The sequence below is a fragment of the Tyto alba genome, unplaced genomic scaffold (assembly GCF_018691265.1).
Source record: "Tyto alba isolate M040663 unplaced genomic scaffold, T.alba_DEE_v4.0 Super-Scaffold_33, whole genome shotgun sequence".
Taxonomy (NCBI): domain Eukaryota; kingdom Metazoa; phylum Chordata; class Aves; order Strigiformes; family Tytonidae; genus Tyto; species Tyto alba.
This window is the reverse complement of record NW_024881308.1, coordinates 1,892,432-1,910,825: the sequence shown is the minus strand read 5'-3', so window position 1 is coordinate 1,910,825 and position 18,394 is coordinate 1,892,432. Positions and strand designations below refer to the sequence as shown.

At 51.3% G+C, this 18,394-nt stretch overlaps 1 protein-coding gene across 1 annotated transcript; it reads left to right on the top strand.

Annotated features, from left to right (window-relative positions):
- Window positions 1–409: 409 nt before the first annotated feature.
- On the top strand, window positions 410–13,050 carry LOC122154146. The gene is made up of 4 exons (XM_042800740.1): window positions 410–437; window positions 1,847–1,910; window positions 11,730–12,068; window positions 12,103–13,050. Exons 1-4 carry the CDS (start codon window positions 410–412, stop codon window positions 12,491–12,493), a joined length of 822 nt encoding a protein of 273 aa, XP_042656674.1. The 3' UTR covers window positions 12,494–13,050.
- Window positions 13,051–18,394: the final 5,344 nt, after the last annotated feature.

The window sequence follows — 18,394 nt, the reverse complement described above, 5'->3', positions numbered from 1 at the left end:
AAAGGTGGGGGCTCGGTTTAGGGGACAGATCACTGAATAGTGATGTGGGAAACACGGCCACCCTTGCCCTACGGGTAGGTCTCTTGTTCTGTGACCAAGTTTCCTCATCTGGGGAAAAAAATAATCTAGGTGGAGGGCATCTGCAAAGCCGCTGCTTTTAAAGGAAACTTTGAGCAGTGCAGGAAGTCTCCCTGAGCACTCAGTCAAAACTGTTTTCCAACCAAAGGCAGGGACTGATGGCCATTTAGCATTTCAGTGTGCTTCCCTGCCCTTCAGCTCGCTCTACTTCCGTTGCACTGCCCAGCAGAGGAGGGTTTAGATACTGTTTGCCTGAGTTGCAGCTGACTGTCTCGCTTATGTCCTGTGCCGGCAGGGAATCTTCTGTCCAGGGAAGGAGCTGGTGTAAGGGATGGATCCAGCAGAGTGCACACAGGTGGGTAGGTGCTGAAGAAAGATGGGAAGCCAGCTAGAAGCACAGCACCCAGCACAGTATATGCCCTGCTGGTCCTGGCAGCTGGAGCAGCAATGGAAGTTGCCCCTTGTTAAGCACCAACCTGAGCTAAGATCCTCTCCCATCCACATCCCTGTGGGATGGGCTCCTGCAGGTGATGGGGCTGTGCTTTGCTTCACCAGCCCCACAGCAGCGTCAGCCCGGCTGAGGCTTCTCCCCGGGGGAGTTGGTAAAGGAGCAGCAGACGTGCTTAAAAACAGTGAGCTGGAGCCCTTGATGGGGCATAGTAGTGGAGCTGAGGTATCCCACTGCCCACGATGAATGCAGTTTCCTGGAGACATGCTGGTTCCCTCCACGACCCTGGCTCCCTGCTACATATGGCCTCAGCCAGGGAAATGATGCCTTCAAAAGGCAGAGTGATGGGAGAGGCAGAACAGCACTGCCCATTGGCATATCTTCATAGAGTCATAGCATAGTTTGGGTTGAAAGGGACCTGTAAAGGTCATCTAGTCCCAACAGCCCTGCAATGAGCAGGAACATCTTCAACATTTCAGGGGAAAAGTCTTATGAGGAGCAGCTGAGGGAACTAGGAGCGTTTAGTCTGAAGAAAAGGAGGCTTAGGGGAGACCTTATTTCTCTGTACAACTACTTGAAAGGAGGTTGTAGTGAGGAGGGAGTTAGTCCCTTTTCCCAAGTAACAAGTGCCAGGGACAAGAAGAAATGACCTCAAGTTGTTCCACAAAATGCTACTGCCAGTGCCACCTGGTCCCCAGGCTAAGCTAGTCAAGCTCCCACAGCCCCACAGTGTTGCCAACTGTGCACTACAGACCTCACCACAAAGGGGGTGCACAGGACTCCCTTTAGCACCATATTACTTCTCATGAGAACTGCAATTGCATGCGCTATAGTAAATGTAGTAGGCAAGGGTTAAGTAAAGGGAAACACCCTGCCATTCATCCACTGGCCATGCAGCCCAGTCAGTTACCACCATCCTCATCGTGAGAGTACATTGGTCATATAACCCTGAGAAAGGCGTCTGGAATGGCTACAGCTGTCTCAGTGGGAAGCTTCAGCATGAGAAATGGTCAGAGGCTGAGCCTGCAGCACAGCAGGGTAGCGAGTTCCCATTAGAGAGAGGCTTGTTCCCACCGCTCCCCTTTGGGTGAGCTCTGGCACATGCTCTCTGGGTCCCTGGTGCCACATTTCCCCAGTGTCGTGGTTTGGGCTGAAATAGAGTTAATATTCCTTTTCAGGGACCAGATGAGTGCTGTGTTTTGGATTTAGCTTTGGGTTTGGTGTGAGAAGCATGCTGACAGCACACTGATGTTTTCAGCTGCTACCGAGACTTCAAGGACTCTCCGACTCCCCATGTTCTGCCCGTGCACAAGGGCACAGGAAGCTGGGAGGGAGCACGGACAGCGCACCAGAATGAAATATTCCGTATCATGGAACGTCATGCTCACTATATAGAGGAGGGGTGGTTGGGAAGGAGCTCTCTCTTGCTTCCGGGATTGCGATTGCGGGATCTTGGTATCTTGGGGTCACTAGCCGGGAACGGGCTGGATATTGGTTAGCGAGTGGTGAGCAATTACGTTGTGCATTGCCTGTTTATATATTTCCTTTTTTTTCCTATCATCATCACTGTTCTCATTTTATTGCCATTATTAAGCTGTTCCTATCTCAGCCTGCGAGTCTCCCTTCACCCCTCTAATTCCCTCCCCCATTCCCAGGTGGGGAGGGGGAAGGGAGGGTGACCAGCTGTGGTGGTTGGTTGCCGACCAGGCTCAAACCTAACTGCTCTAGATGTTTTGGGGGAAACCCGATCGGTATCTGTGGTCTTGGAAACATCGTGGTTGCCCGGGGAGGAAGACTCAGTTAACACCAAGGCTGCAGTAGGCCCGTTCCCAACAAATGTCTTGGGCGTAGAGGTATTGAAGGGCAGACAGTGGTATGATACTCCGGGAGACTCGTGGTCCTTTGGCACTCCTCAAATCAGAAGATTAGCTGAAATGTCCTGGACCGAAGTGTGCCTGTTGCAAGTGGCGCCTGCCTTGCCCCCTTCCAAGATAACTAATGTGAAACCCTCCCCGTTGCCGTTAGGGGCCCGAGAAGGGATAGCCCCCGTGACTGAGGATCTTAAACAATGGGGAATCTTAATGTTTACTCACTCCCCGTATAATTCCCCAGTGTGGCCAGTGCGTATACCGAACGGGAAGTGGAGACTGATGGTAGATCATCGTCGACTCAGTGCTAATACTGGCCCCTTGATGGCAGCAGTGCCTAATATAGCTGAACTAATCTCACAAATTCAGGAACAAGCTCACCAGGTGATGGCCACGATTGATGTCAAAGATATGTTTTTCATGGTTCCCCTGCAGGAAGGGGACCGTGATCGTTTTGCCTTCACATGGGAGGGACAACAATGTACCTTCACTCACCTCCCTCAGGGCTGTAAACATGCTCCCACGTTAGCACATCGTGCTTTGGCCTCAGAATTAGACCAAATTCCTCTGGAATCAGGAGTTAGAGTCTATCAGTGTATTGATGAAGCTTTGATAGGAGGGGACGAAGCTATTCCAGTCCAGGTAACACAGAAAAAGACGGTACAACACTTAGAGTCTCTGGGACTCCAGATAGCCAAGGAGAAAACAGAAGCTGCTGCGGATGAGGTGAAATTTTTAGGGATAGGGTGGGAAGGAGGGTCAGTTTGTATCTCACCGGACACCCTGTCAGTACTAGATCAGGTAAAGATTCCAGAAAAGAAAAGGGAGCTGCGGCACGCCTTGGGTTTATTGCTCTTTTGGAGAAAACACATCTGAGACTTTGCGATAACTGCACGGCTCTTACACAATCTGCTGCGAAAAGGAGCAGCTTGGGAATGGACTCTTGTACGTGATGAAGCATTACTGCTTTTAGTGTTTGAAGCAAGTGCTCACCAGGCTTTGGGTCCTACCCACCCCACTGACCCTGTCCAGGTTGAATGGGGGTTTGCACGCTCGGGATTATCAATTCATTGTTGGCAAAAGGGACCAGAAGGTCCTATCCAAGCAATTGGATTTTACCCCAGGAGCTTTAAGGATGCTGAGAAGCAATATTGCGGGTGGGAAAAGGGATTCTTGGTTGTGAGCTTAGCTCTTAGAGAAGCGGAGTAATGGGATAGTGGAACGGACTAACAGGCTCTTAAAGCAATTGCTGAAACCTCACGAGCCACGCTGAGGGGAATGCCTTTGGGATGTGGTTAACCAGGTCAATGATCGCTGCGGGGTAAACGGATGACCCCGCCTAAATGCCTTTTGCCCTAAAGCCCCGACTTTAACCCCAAAGCCCCAGACTCTCGGTGCTCCTGAAGGAACGGTTTTCTCTCCTGGGCAGCCAGTGCTGGTAGAACTGCCAACTAGAGGAGCCGTCCCTCTCATACTCACTGAACCCCTTAACAGGTATGCCTGGAAGGCAAAGGATGCCTGTGAAAAAACTCACAAAATCAACTCTAGGTGGATTGTTCCCTCCTTTTAACCCGAGAAGCTAATTTTGTTTTTTCATTATTTTAGGAAGAAGAAAACAAGGGAGCAAACCCAGACAGGCGCATGGCCAAAGTCTGCGTTATCTGCGGTTGTGTTGTTTTACGAACTTCTCTGTAAGGGTGAGGAAAGGCCAACCCCTCCCCCTCCCTCCGACCCACACAATCCCCTTGAAGATAATGAATTTATTTTGTTAGCAGAAACGGTGAGTAAAACTTTTAATTTGAGTCACTTTGCAGGGGACCTTTAGGGCTGTCAAGTTGGCCGTGGACCTCCACACCCCTCACTGCAGCACAAATTGTAAGCAATTATAGTGAAACCGATAGCACCGCCTGAGACAATGATGAGACATGACCAATCCAATTTCCTGCGGTGCGTAGACGTTGCCTAAACCGCGCCCGAGGAGGGAGGGTTAATGTGGGGAAAAGCAAGTGTCAGTGGGCACTTACGCATAAATTGATTAACAAGGATAGTGGCATTCGTGTATGGATGTGGGTTAATGAAGCTGGGCGCAATAAAGGATTTGGAGGATTTTGGTCAAATGAAAATGAAAGCCTTGTTGCTCCAGGGCCCGATGGCCAGAGTTTTATCCAAAACTGTGAGTGAGAAAACACCACAGCTGCCTGGTATTGTACCATCCAGATGAAAGGCTATCAAAGAAGTAGAAGCAATACCTTTTTTAGCCCTTTGGGAAATGATAATGCGACTTATTCCCAGAACCCAAAGACCCCAGTTGGACCGTTTGCTAGCAGTGCCAAAGCCAAAAAGGGACAGTATTGGATTTGTGGACATACTGCCTAGAAACAACTGCCAGCAAACTGGTCAGGAATTTGTCACGTTGGGATCATCTGGCCTCTATTTTTAATTCTTCCAAAACCAGGTGGTTCCCAACTGGGCATAAGGCTATACGATACCTTAGGTGACAAAGGTGTTGCTCGCAATAAGCGATCTCTTGAGGCTGATATTTTTGCGGGACGCAAAAGTGGGGAGAAAACGAGTGGCCTCCCGAGAGAATAATAGAACATTGCGGGCTGGCCACTTGGAATCCCAATGACCGGATAGCAGGGGCAAGGGAACCAATTTATAATCTGAATCGCATAATTCGGTTGCGAGCGGTTCCGGAGATTATTACCAGCAAAAGCACCAGTGCTATAGATCTTTTGAATCAACAATCTCAACAGATGCACACCGCAATCCTGCAACACCGCATGGTTTTGGATTGTTTCTTGGCCAAAAAGGGAGGGGTATGTGGAAAATGAAATGTTTGTAACTGTTGTCTGGAAAGCAGTGATGTAGGTGAAGTGGTTCTTCAGTTAACCATGGACATTCAGAAAATAGCCCACGTCCCCACTCAAATATGGAACGGTTGGAATGGTGAATTATGGTCTTGCTTACCGCGGACTCCAGGGGTGAAACAACTTTTATTTCAGCTGTTGTGCAGGCTAGCAGCTGCAGTGCTTTTACCCTGCATTATACCATGCCTGGTACGGTTAATCCAGAGCGTTGTGAGCAACATGCAAGCAATTGCTGTGACTTCGTCTGACGGAACAAATCAGGTTAGATTTGTGAAACAAGACAAGCATGAAACCATCCAAATCGTATGAGTTGTAGCTTTTGCTTTTTACTTCTTTTTTTCCTTTCCCCTCCTCCTCCTCCTCTTTCTCTTTCTCTTTTTCTTCCCTTGTTCTATACCACCCTCGAGTGTTGGCAATCTTGAGCCACGGGGTGGAGAAATTGGTGGACACAGACAGAAATTGATTACCTTTGCCTAACTTTGGGGTAGAAGATTCTATACCCAGACTGCACATGCACCTTAGGCAAAAGGGGGGTGTGGAAATCGATTTTCTTGCTGCACGTGCCATTCCAGACCCCGGCGGAGCAAAACAATGGATGTGCAGACCATGAGGGCCTAAACTACATGGCATCGAGGCAAAAGTGTGGAATGCATGCCTGCAATAACCTGAATTTTTTATATGACCTTAACCTTCCAAATATTTGCTCTAAAAGTCCTTTTGACAGTGGTGTTTTGCCCTTATAAATGCCCACCCTGTAATAATCCACGTAAACAATCTCTCCCCTTTTCTTCTGATGCCACCGAACCTTAAAAAAAAAAAAAAAAAAAAAGTCGGTTTATAGCACACTCTGGTTTTATAAAGTTTGTTAAACATGTTATACTTGTTGCCAGTTGTTAACTAGATGATATTGGTGACGGTGTTTATACAGTTAATTCCTTGCGCACTACCTCTTTCCTTCTCACTTTCTCCTTCTACCATCACAGAAAATCCTCCGTGAGACAGCACTGTCGAGTCACGGGGTGCTGTCAGAGACTGTATCGCTTTGTTTGCCTCGACATTGCTGGAGCAAAATCACCAATACCACCACTGCCATAGCAACGGAGCTACCTCACCCCCGCGCAGGCGCCCAGACCGGGGATCAGAAACCACCTCCCAGTGACAGAGTTGGGCATGCGCACCACTGCTAGTGGTAGGTGGGGTTACGGGAATGAAATAGGGACGAGGGCTGAGAGTAGGGGCTTTCTTCTCCACATCATCACCGCTCTGCTTCTCCTCGCCACCATCATTGCTTCACAGGCACCTCTCACTTTTGCTCTACGGACCCATCTTCTAACCATACTGTTGGGCATCATTTGCGTGGCGGTAGATATCACAAGAAACTATTTACCCTTTTGAGCCTTAATCCTGTTGCCGAGAATACGAGCGGAACCCTGCTCTGGTCTCTGAGCGGCTTGCAACACCCCAGCATCGGAAAACTTTCTCCCCCTCGTACTCGGCTCCAGCCAGTCCGGAGGGGTAACGAGGAGAACAGGAGTTCCCCGGAGCTCCAGGAAAGGCAAGGGAGGGCTCTGGGTGGCACGCGAGGGCACGCGGCGGGCTGAGGCAGGTGCCCCGAGGCACGCAAAGGGCTGGGGCTGGGCACTGAAAGGCACACGAGGAGTCCTGAGCCGCACCAGGGGGCACACGGAGGGCCCTAGGGGGCCTGCAAAGGGAAATGGAGGGCTGTGGGGGCACCAAAAAGCAAACGGCGCAACCTCAGTTGCCCCAGAAGGGTCGTGGCGGGGGGCCTGAGGGGAAATGGAAAGGCCTTGAGAGAGGCCTTGAGGAGGCCACGGGACGGCCTGGCTTGAATGAAGGTAGGCTGTCCTGGTTCGGGCTGGAATAGAGTTCCTGTTTGGTTTTGGTAGCTGGAGGAGTGCTGGTGGCACACTGAGAGTTCAGGGACTCTCCAGCTCCGCGTGCCCCGCCTGTGTGCAGGCACGCAAGAAGCAGGGAGGGAACACAGCTGGAGCCCTGGGCCCGGACTGGCCGATACTCCATGTCATGTGACGTTATGCTCACCCTATAAAGGAAGGAATGGGCGGGAAGGTGCACGCTCTCCTTTCTGGGATGGCTCCTGTGGCATCTTTGTGTTTCGGGATCGCTAGCCGGGAAGGGGCAGGGTGTCGGTCGGCGGGTGATGAACAATTAATTGCATTGCACATTACCCGTTTCTACTGTCACCATATTATTTTATTACAATTCCGCTTATTAAGCAGTTTTTATCTCAACCGCGATTCTCCCTTTGCCCCTCCAATTCCCTCCCCATTCCCAAGTGGGGGTGGGTAGGCGAGTGACTGCGTGGTGTTTCGCTGCCGACCAGGCTCAAACCACGACATAGGCACAAGGCGAGCACTCGGGAGTCAACTCTTTATTGGAAGCACAAGGCTGTAAGGTCCGTCTTTGCTGCCTGCTGGAGTTGCCCAGGGGCTCTCCAGCTCTCTTGGCCACACACCTGCTGAGGCCATTGTCCGCAAGTCTCCCAACTAACGCCCTTGTTTGTACATGGGCTGCTGGGGCTTGCCTTGGACGAGCTCAATGTTCACCAATCTGTGCCGTGCTCCTGTCTGGACAGGGGGCTTCAGAGCCGCCAGAGGGACGGGCTGCCTGGGAAAGGGTGGGCCCAAGGAGGGAAGGGCGTCCTCAGCGGGATAGCTCTCCTTTCCATCTCGTTGGAGCCAGGGGGTTGCGACAGGCCTTCCAAAATTCAATTTCAGTGTCAGTGCAGGCCCAGGTGCACACGTCCACACTAATACAGTGTCAACGCTGTCATCAGGTATGGTCCTTGGAGCCAAAGATGTGGCTAAGGCTGTTGGCATTGGCTTCATTTCTAATTTCTTTTTCCCCGTTCCAAGCACCTCAGGGACAACGGTTCTACCATAGCCAGTCCGCTCTGCATGGCGCTGCTGAACTCTCGAGATGGCACGTTGGATGCTTTCCCTGACAATCGTGTGGCAGAGTTGCGAGACTTCAGCAGCGGCTGCATTTGGCAGCGGTGGTAACACAGGCAACTTTGCTCCCTTGCTGGCTTCCAGGCTCTGCTGTTCAGATGCTCCGGGGAATCCTTCTCCTTCTTCCAGGTGCAGCCTTGAGAAAGGCGTCTGGGATGGCTGTGGCTCTCTCTTAGGGAGATTCACCGTCTCCAACACTTGCTGCACTGCAGTCTCAGACAGCTCTTCAAGCTTCTGGGCTCCTCCTGCAGTTTGCTGTTCAAATGCAGCTTCGAACACACCATTTGCAAGGATGCCTGGCGGAATCCTCTCGGAGTCAGCGTCACTACTGAGCCTCCGGGGCGGCTTGGCACCTTCCTCTCCCTGCTCAGGTTGGGAGCACGTTTGGCGCCGTGATCTCAGGGAGACTTTTCTGCTCCTGGGTTGAGGTGGGCAAGATGTTTTTCGAGGCTGCAGCAGCCGCTCTGCCAGGCGAGAAGTGTCCACAGCTCCCGGCACCTTGGGGGCATCCTTTAATTCGGGCAGGTGCTGCTGAAGCCTTCCCTGAAAGGGGACGACACCGGGTCACTGTGGCTCGCTGCAGCCCGGACGAGCGCTCAGGGCCCGGCGTGCTGAGGCTTCACGCGGGCCCAGGCCAGCGCTCCGCTTCAGCCACGCGACGAGGGCCGAAGAGAAGGGCTTCTTCCCTCAGGACGCCGCACGCTTGCCACCCACGACCTTCCTGCCCATGCCCACCCCAGCACCCTGCGTGAGCTCAGCTCCGAGCCGGGCAGTGCCTTTTCCCCGCCACCCCAACGCCCGGCCCACCAGCAGCACGGCCCTCACCTCTGCTGCACTGACCGCCTCCCCGAGATGCAGCCAGCACAGCCCCAGCCCTGGGCAGCATGCCGCTCGTGTTTGTCCACTAACACTCTGCTTTGCCTACCTCTGCTTGCCTGGACATTTTCTTTGCCTCCAGCTTGAGAGTGCTCAGATATTGCCTGTACTCATTGAACTCTTTGAGATCGCAAATCACCTAGGGAGCAACGAGAGGAGAAATCAGCCATGCACTCTCAAGCCAGCTACGCAGAGCGCCTCCCCGAAGCAGCCCGAACCTGGTGGGCGAGAAGGTGCCCCCTCTGAACCCACTCCCTCTTTGCTCGGGGAAGACCACTTGGGGGGAACCGGTTTGATCAACCTGACGATGTCAAAACCTACTTTGCCATCGCTGGTGACATAACCGGCCCTCTTCAGGCTCCTAAAGTTATGACTGCGCCTGTGGTACGCCTCCAGATGTGGGTCGTGCAGGCAGTTGTACTCCGTGCTCAAGAGGCGACAGTATGGATCTCCCAGGTTAAAAGTACAGGAGGGCCGGTGAAGCTGGAAGAGAGATGTTGCCGAGTCAGAATGGGGCAAGAGAGTGTTCTTGGGAGGGAGGGATGCTCTTGCGAGCTCCTCAGGCACACGGGGTGGCACTTCCAGTCCTCCGAGCTATAGCCTAATCCCTGGAGTCCTTCCCACCCAGAGGAAAGGTCTCCCTACTACAGAGACTCTGCAACAGAGAAGTAACCCTGCGCCTAGATGCTCTGTCTGGTGGCAGAAGAGAGCTCTTTTCTACCCCTTTCTACTTCCTTTACCTTTTCCCCCAGCTTTCCCCTGCTGAAGAGAGGCCTGGAGCCGCGTGGCACAGGGATCTTGACCCCGAGTGGGAGGTCCAGCAGCTCAGGGTCCAGCAGCCTGGGACGTCCTCCTCTTTCCAGGTGCTGTCTTCTGTGCCCGAGCTAAGGAAACAGAGACACTCAGCTGCTAGATGAACAACAAGCCTCCCGCACAGCTGTGGAAGACAAGGCACATCCGAGGCCCCAGAGCAGCCCCGCCATGCCCCGGGCTGCCTGGCTGAGCCCTCTCCATGGGCCCGCTGCTCACCTCTCCCCTCTCTCCCCGGGTGTTCAGCCGTGCCTCTGCCTTTCGGACGCCAGCAGCGCAACGATGTTCCATGGCTCCTTCCAAGAGCTCTCCTGGCGCTGCGACCCTGCGCTGTCTCCTCTTGTTGCAGAGGCACCCAGCTGCTGCCGCTTCAGCCGGTCTCCCAGCCAGCGGCTCTATATATAGCGGCTCGCTGGCAGTCTGGCTGATGCGCATCATGGTGTTGTCACATTGCTGCATTGTGACATCACCGCTTTGCCACTCGACGTGATGTTGTATGACAGTTGCCGTGTAACCGCCGGACTGGTGTGCACCCGCCCGGGTGGGGGTCCCGCCTGGAGGCCCCTCTGGCCAGGCCTGTGGGCCGGCCGCTCTTGCTGACCCGGCCTTGAGAGGTCACCTCCCCCGGCCCCTTCCCACCTCAACGGCTCTGCCATTCTGAGCAGCAAAGCAGGCGTCCTCGCCAGCCGGCAAGAGACGCCAGCAACCGCCACACCAACGATGCTCACGTTTGGCGCGGCGTTATCCCCTTTGTCTTTTCAGAAGAAGCTCCCTGGAAAAACTTTAATATGAAACATAAGGCAGGACGCAAAAGGAATACAGTGGTGGACCTGGTTGTCAAATCTATTTCTTTCTCCTGCCCCATGTCAGAGACTGTGCTGGTTTGTTTTCCTTGACGTTACTGGAGCAAAATCACCAATACCACCAGTGCCATAGCAACGGAGCTACCTCACCCCCGCGCACCCGCCCAGACCGGGGGTCGGAAATCACCTAAATCTCCTGGTTTGGAAACCACCTCCCAGCAACGGAGTTGGGCATGCGCACCACTGCTAGTGGTAGGTGGGGTTACGGGAATAAAACAGAGAGGAGGGCTGAGAGCAGGGACTTTCTTCCCCGCACCATTACTGCTCTGCTTCTCCTTGCCACCGCCATCGCTTCTCCTCGCCACCATCATTGCTTCACGGGTGCCTCTCACCTTTGCTCTACAGACCCATTTTCTAACCAGACTGCCGGCCGTCAGTTGCGTGGTGGTAGCTATTGAAAGGAACCCTTTCCCCTTCCTCTTTCTCTCTTTCTCCCTTTCTCCCTTTCTCCCATTCTCCCATTCTCCCATTCTCCATTTCTCTCTTACTCTCTTTCTCTCTTTCTTCTCCTTTTGCACTTGTGACAGGCAAATAAAGTTCTGCAGCACTTGACTCCGTTTTGATTCTTAATTCTGTTCCTGGGAATACAAGCGGAACCTCGCTCCGGTCTCTGACCGGTTTGCGACACTGTAATTGGCATCACGGACAGGATTCTCAGAGAAACGGGAAATGCCCAGTTACTTTATCCGGGGTTTCTGTGAGTGTGTGGCTGAGGCGTACTTTGGTAGGAAAGTAACTTTTTAAGGTGTGTCCTCCTGAGAGTGATAGAGGGGGAATTGTGAATTTAAGGTGTGACCCTCTCAGGACGAAATAACCCCCCTTTGGTGAAATGGGTGCTTGCACACTTGTTGATGTTCCTGACCATTCTTCACTGAACGAATGGAATGTGGATGTAGATAAACCAATGGCTTTTTGGGAACCTATCGTGCTCGCCCGTCTCCCCAAGGGCGAGAATGGGTGAAAAATCATTGGTTCCGGCCACAGAGTATAGTGGATAGGATCAGGGTAGTGCAGGAGTCTACAGTTAGGCGTGGGAAGGGAGAAGCCATAATTTGTGCTGTTTTGGGAGCAAGTTTGACAGCGGCCATAGAGGATAGGAGGCAGAAACTGTGTCAAGATAATACTGTGGTAGACTCTCTGGAAAGAACACTTGCATCGCTACGAGAGCAGTTAAAAGAGACCAAGCAGGTGTTAGAGGAGGAAAGAACCCAAAATTCTGTACTAAAGAACGCATTGAGAGACGAATTGTGGAAAGAAAGCGACTCGTTTGGAGGGGTAGAGAGGTGGAGGCAAAGTTAGAAGTCCCCAGGGGGGCTTGCAGAAAGCAGAGGGCATGGTAGGAAATCTTCCTCATATGCACCCCGTAGTTAAGACGGAGTATTTGCATGACGCAGATGATGACCATCCCCAAATTGTTACTAAAGAGGTTCCGTTTACAGAGACTGAATTAAAGAAGGATTTTGCAAGGTCTCCAGAGGAATCAGAAACAGCGTATTGGGCCGTAGGGCTGAACCCTGTGGAGAGGGGAGAGCCCCTAGCTACAACAGGTACGGTGGATCAACTGGTAGAAAGTGTGCAAAAGGCGGCTTGTTTGCAGATGATGTATGATAGAGAACTTAAACCTAACCAGGGCTCTCCGATGGTGATGCCTGTGGATCCAGAACGGACAACTCCTCTAACCCGAGTGTGACAATTTACAAATACCCAAATGAAATAGCTTGAATTTTAGAATCTGATCTTGAATTTTGGTTATGTGGGTGATACAGAGTTATAGTAGCTATGAGAACAGAAGGTACGTTAAGTTCTGAGGCATGAGCAACTAGTATCGTGCTTGCCTCGATTACTGTGGAAATAGCTATGGACTTTGAATTAAAACAAGGGGTGCCAGGAAAAACTGGCCTTGGCTTGGGAGATCAGCCAAAGGATGAAATGAGCACGCGCACGGATGGAGGTCAGCCGGCGGACACAGTGAGGAAGACTATCGGCGACCACCAGAGGACGCCCGTCCAACATAACCACGCATGGATTAGAGGCATTTGCATATGATAATGATTTCCAGGAAATAACAAGAGTATGCTAATCACTACTCTCCCCCCAGTCTATTCAAATCAATCAGTAAAGATGACCGATGATTTCTGTAGAATAGGAATACGGGTAAGGTGAGGTAAGCGAAAGCCAATCATTAGTAGGGTCAAATTAAACTTTATGAATTTTGTTGATCTCACGTGAACCATGACTCTGCTGAAAAAGTGTGTAACTATGTTGTACTTTGTACCTGTTGGTGAACACATCTGTGGTAGAGCTATCCCCCCTGTTCCCCAGCACTGGAATAAAGGAGTGCCTGTTTATCTACTTTGTGTAGATCAGTTCTATTGGCGATTGCAACCGCTAACAATAGGGCCACGGAAGAAACCAGTAACTTTTTTCATTGATACAGGGGCACAAATCACCACACTGATGTGGACTGAGGCAGAGCAATGTGGAATTCCCACTTCATCTAAAAACCTAACCGCTCTAGATGTTTTGGGGGAAACCCGATCGGTATCTGTGGTCTTGGAAACATCGTGGTTGCCCGGGGAGGAAGACTCAGTTAACACCAAGGCTGCAGTAGGCCCGTTCCCAACAAATGTCTTGGGCGTAGAGGTATTGAAGGGCAGACAGTGGTATGATACTCCGGGAGACTCGTGGTCCTTTGGCACTCCTCAAATCAGAAGATTAGCTGAAATGTCCTGGACCGAAGTGTGCCTGTTGCAAGTGGCGCCTGCCTTGCCCCCTTCCAAGATAACTAATGTGAAACCCTCCCCGTTGCCGTTAGGGGCCCGAGAAGGGATAGCCCCCGTGACTGAGGATCTTAAACAATGGGGAATCTTAATGTTTACTCACTCCCCGTATAATTCCCCAGTGTGGCCAGTGCGTATACCGAACGGGAAGTGGAGACTGATGGTAGATCATCGTCGACTCAGTGCTAATACTGGCCCCTTGATGGCAGCAGTGCCTAATATAGCTGAACTAATCTCACAAATTCAGGAACAAGCTCACCAGGTGATGGCCACGATTGATGTCAAAGATATGTTTTTCATGGTTCCCCTGCAGGAAGGGGACCGTGATCGTTTTGCCTTCACATGGGAGGGACAACAATGTACCTTCACTCACCTCCCTCAGGGCTGTAAACATGCTCCCACGTTAGCACATCGTGCTTTGGCCTCAGAATTAGACCAAATTCCTCTGGAATCAGGAGTTAGAGTCTATCAGTGTATTGATGAAGCTTTGATAGGAGGGGACGAAGCTATTCCAGTCCAGGTAACACAGAAAAAGACGGTACAACACTTAGAGTCTCTGGGACTCCAGATAGCCAAGGAGAAAACAGAAGCTGCTGCGGATGAGGTGAAATTTTTAGGGATAGGGTGGGAAGGAGGGTCAGTTTGTATCTCACCGGACACCCTGTCAGTACTAGATCAGGTAAAGATTCCAGAAAAGAAAAGGGAGCTGCGGCACGCCTTGGGTTTATTGCTCTTTTGGAGAAAACACATCTGAGACTTTGCGATAACTGCACGGCTCTTACACAATCTGCTGCGAAAAGGAGCAGCTTGGGAATGGACTCTTGTACGTGATGAAGCATTACTGCTTTTAGTGTTTGAAGCAAGTGCTCACCAGGCTTTGGGTCCTACCCACCCCACTGACCCTGTCCAGGTTGAATGGGGGTTTGCACGCTTGGGATTATCAATTCATTGTTGGCAAAAGGGACCAGAAGGTCCTATCCAAGCAATTGGATTTTACCCCAGGAGCTTTAAGGATGCTGAGAAGCAATATTGCGGGTGGGAAAAGGGATTCTTGGTTGTGAGCTTAGCTCTTAGAGAAGCGGAGTAATGGGATAGTGGAACGGACTAACAGGCTCTTAAAACAATTGCTGAAACCTCACGAGCCACGCTGAGGGGAATGCCTTTGGGATGTGGTTAACCAGGTCAATGATCGCTGCGGGGTAAACGGATGACCCCGCCTAAATGCCTTTTGCCCTAAAGCCCCGACTTTAACCCCAAAGCCCCAGACTCTCGGTGCTCCTGAAGGAACGGTTTTCTCTCCTGGGCAGCCAGTGCTGGTAGAACTGCCAACTAGAGGAGCCGTCCCTCTCATACTCACTGAACCCCTTAACAGGTATGCCTGGAAGGCAAAGGATGCCTGTGAAAAAACTCACAAAATCAACTCTAGGTGGATTGTTCCCTCCTTTTAACCCGAGAAGCTAATTTTGTTTTTTCATTATTTTAGGAAGAAGAAAACAAGGGAGCAAACCCAGACAGGCGCATGGCCAAAGTCTGTGTTATCTGCGGTTGTGTTGTTTTACGAACTTCTCTGTAAGGGTGAGGAAGGGCCAACCCCTCCCCCTCCCTCCGACCCACACAATCCCCTTGAAGATAATGAATTTATTTTGTTAGCAGAAACGGTGAGTAAAACTTTTAATTTGAGTCACTTTGCAGGGGACCTTTAGGGCTGTCAAGTTGGCCGTGGACCTCCACACCCCTCACTGCAGCACAAATTGTAAGCAATTATAGTGAAACCGATAGCACCGCCTGAGACAATGATGAGACATGACCAATCCAATTTCCTGCGGTGCGTAGACGTTGCCTAAACCGCGCCCGAGGAGGGAGGGTTAATGTGGGGAAAAGCAAGTGTCAGTGGGCACTTACGCATAAATTGATTAACAAGGATAGTGGCATTCGTGTATGGATGTGGGTTAATGAAGCTGGGCGCAATAAAGGATTTGGAGGATTTTGGTCAAATGAAAACGAAAGCCTTGTTGCTCCAGGGCCCGATGGCCGGAGTTTTATCCAAAACTGTGAGTGAGAAAACACCACAGCTGCCTGGTATTGTACCATCCAGATGAAAGGCTATCAAAGAAGTAGAAGCAATACCTTTTTTAGCCCTTTGGGAAATGATAATGCGACTTATTCCCAGAACCCAAAGACCCCAGTTGGACCGTTTGCTAGCAGTGCCAAAGCCAAAAAGGGACAGTATTGGATTTGTGGACATACTGCCTAGAAACAACTGCCAGCAAACTGGTCAGGAATTTGTCACGTTGGGATCATCTGGCCTCTATTTTTAATTCTTCCAAAACCAGGTGGTTCCCAACTGGGCATAAGGCTATACGATACCTTAGGTGACAAAGGTGTTGCTCGCAATAAGCGATCTCTTGAGGCTGATATTTTTGCGGGACGCAAAAGTGGGGGGAAAACGAGTGGCCTCCCGAGAGAATAATAGAACATTGCGGGCTGGCCACTTGGAATCCCAATGACCGGATAGCAGGGGCAAGGGAACCAATTTATAATCTGAATCGCATAATTCGGTTGCGAGCGGTTCCGGAGATTATTACCAGCAAAAGCACCAGTGCTATAGATCTTTTGAATCAACAATCTCAACAGATGCACACCGCAATCCTGCAACACCGCATGGTTTTGGATTGTTTCTTGGCCAAAAAGGGAGGGGTATGTGGAAAATGAAATGTTTGTAACTGTTGTCTGGAAAGCAGTGATGTAGGTGAAGTGGTTCTTCAGTTAACCATGGACATTCGGAAAATAGCCCACGTCCCCACTCAAATATGGAACGGTTGGAATGGTGAATTATGGTCTTGCTTACCGCGGACTCCAGGGGTGAAACAACTTTTATTTCAGCTGTTGTGCAGGCTAGCAGCTGCAGTGCTTTTACCCTGCATTATACCATGCCTGGTACGGTTAATCCAGAGCGTTGTGAGCAACATGCAAGCAATTGCTGTGACTTCGTCTGACGGAACAAATCAGGTTAGATTTGTGAAACAAGACAAGCATGAAACCATCCAAATCGTATGAGTTGTAGCTTTTGCTTTTTACTTCTTTTTTTCCTTTCCCCTCCCTCCTCTTTCTCTTTCTCTTTTCTTCCCTTGTTCTATACCACCCTCGAGTGTTGGCAATCTTGAGCCACGGGGTGGAGAAATTGGTGGACACAGACAGAAATTGATTACCTTTGCCTAACTTTGGGGTAGAAGATTCTATACCCAGACTGCACATGCACCTTAGGCAAAAGGGGGGTGTGGAAATCGATTTTCTTGCTGCACGTGCCATTCCAGACCCCGGCGGAGCAAAGCAATGGATGTGCAGACCATGAGGGCCTAAACTACATGGCATCGAGGCAAAAGTGTGGAATGCATGCCTGCAATAACCTGAATTTTTTATATGACCTTAACCTTCCAAATATTTGCTCTAAAAGTCCTTTTGACAGTGGGTTTTGCCCTTATAAATGCCCACCCTGTAATAATCCACGTAAACAATCTCTCCCCTTTTCTTCTGATGCCACCGAACCTTAAAAAAAAAAAAAAAAAAAGTCGGTTTATAGCACACTCTGGTTTTATAAAGTTTGTTAAACATGTTATACTTGTTGCCAGTTGTTAACTAGATGATATTGGTGACGGTGTTTATACAGTTAATTCCTTGCGCATACGTCTTTCTTTCACTTCACAGCAAAATCACCAATACCACCACTGCCATAGCAACGGAGCTACCTCACCCCGCGCAGGCGCCCAGACCGGGGATCAGAAACCACCTCCCAGTGACAGAGTTGGGCATGCGCACCACTGCTAGTGGTAGGTGGGGTTACGGGAATGAAATAGGGACGAGGGCTGAGAGTAGGGGCTTTCTTCTCCACATCATCACCGCTCTGCTTCTCCTCGCCACCATCATTGCTTCACAGGCACCTCTCACTTTTGCTCTACGGACCCATCTTCTAACCATACTGTTGGGCATCATTTGCGTGGCGGTAGATATCACAAGAAACTATTTACCCTTTTGAGCCTTAATCCTGTTGCCGAGAATACGAGCGGAACCCTGCTCTGGTCTCTGAGCGGCTTGCAACACCCCAGCATCGGAAAACTTTCTCCCCCTCGTACTCGGCTCCAGCCAGTCCGGAGGGGTAACGAGGAGAACAGGAGTTCCCCGGAGCTCCAGGAAAGGCAAGGGAGGGCTCTGGGTGGCACGCGAGGGCACGCGGCGGGCTGAGGCAGGTGCCCCGAGGCACGCAAAGGGCTGGGGCTGGGCACTGAAAGGCACACGAGGAGTCCTGAGCCGCACCAGGGGGCACACGGAGGGCCCTAGGGGGCCTGCAAAGGGAAATGGAGGGCTGTGGGGCACCAAAAAGCAAACGGCGCAACCTCAGTTGCCCCAGAAAGGGTCGTGGCGGGGGGCCTGAGGGGAAATGGAAAGGCCTTGAGAGAGGCCTTGAGGAGGCCACGGGACGGCCTGGCTTGAATGAAGGTAGGCTGTCCTGGTTCGGGCTGGAATAGAGTTCCTGTTTGGTTTTGGTAGCTGGAGGAGTGCTGGTGGCACACTGAGAGTTCAGGGACTCTCCAGCTCCGCGTGCCCCGCCTGTGTGCAGGCACGCAAGAAGCAGGGAGGGAACACAGCTGGAGCCCTGGGCCCGGACTGGCCGATACTCCATGTCATGTGACGTTATGCTCACCCTATAAAGGAAGGAATGGGCGGGAAGGTGCACGCTCTCCTTTCTGGGATGGCTCCTGTGGCATCTTTGTGTTTCGGGATCGCTAGCCGGGAAGGGGCAGGGTGTCGGTCGG

Coding starts and splice junctions, on each gene's coding strand:
- LOC122154146 (XM_042800740.1), top strand. CDS start 410: ATGGATCCAGCAGAGTGCACACAGGTGG. Junction 438..1,846: donor AGCAGAGTGCACACAGGTGG/GTAGGTGCTGAA, acceptor ACAAGGGCACAG/GAAGCTGGGAGGGAGCACGG. Junction 12,069..12,102: donor TTGTGGAAAGAAAGCGACTC/GTTTGGAGGGGT, acceptor AGGCAAAGTTAG/AAGTCCCCAGGGGGGCTTGC.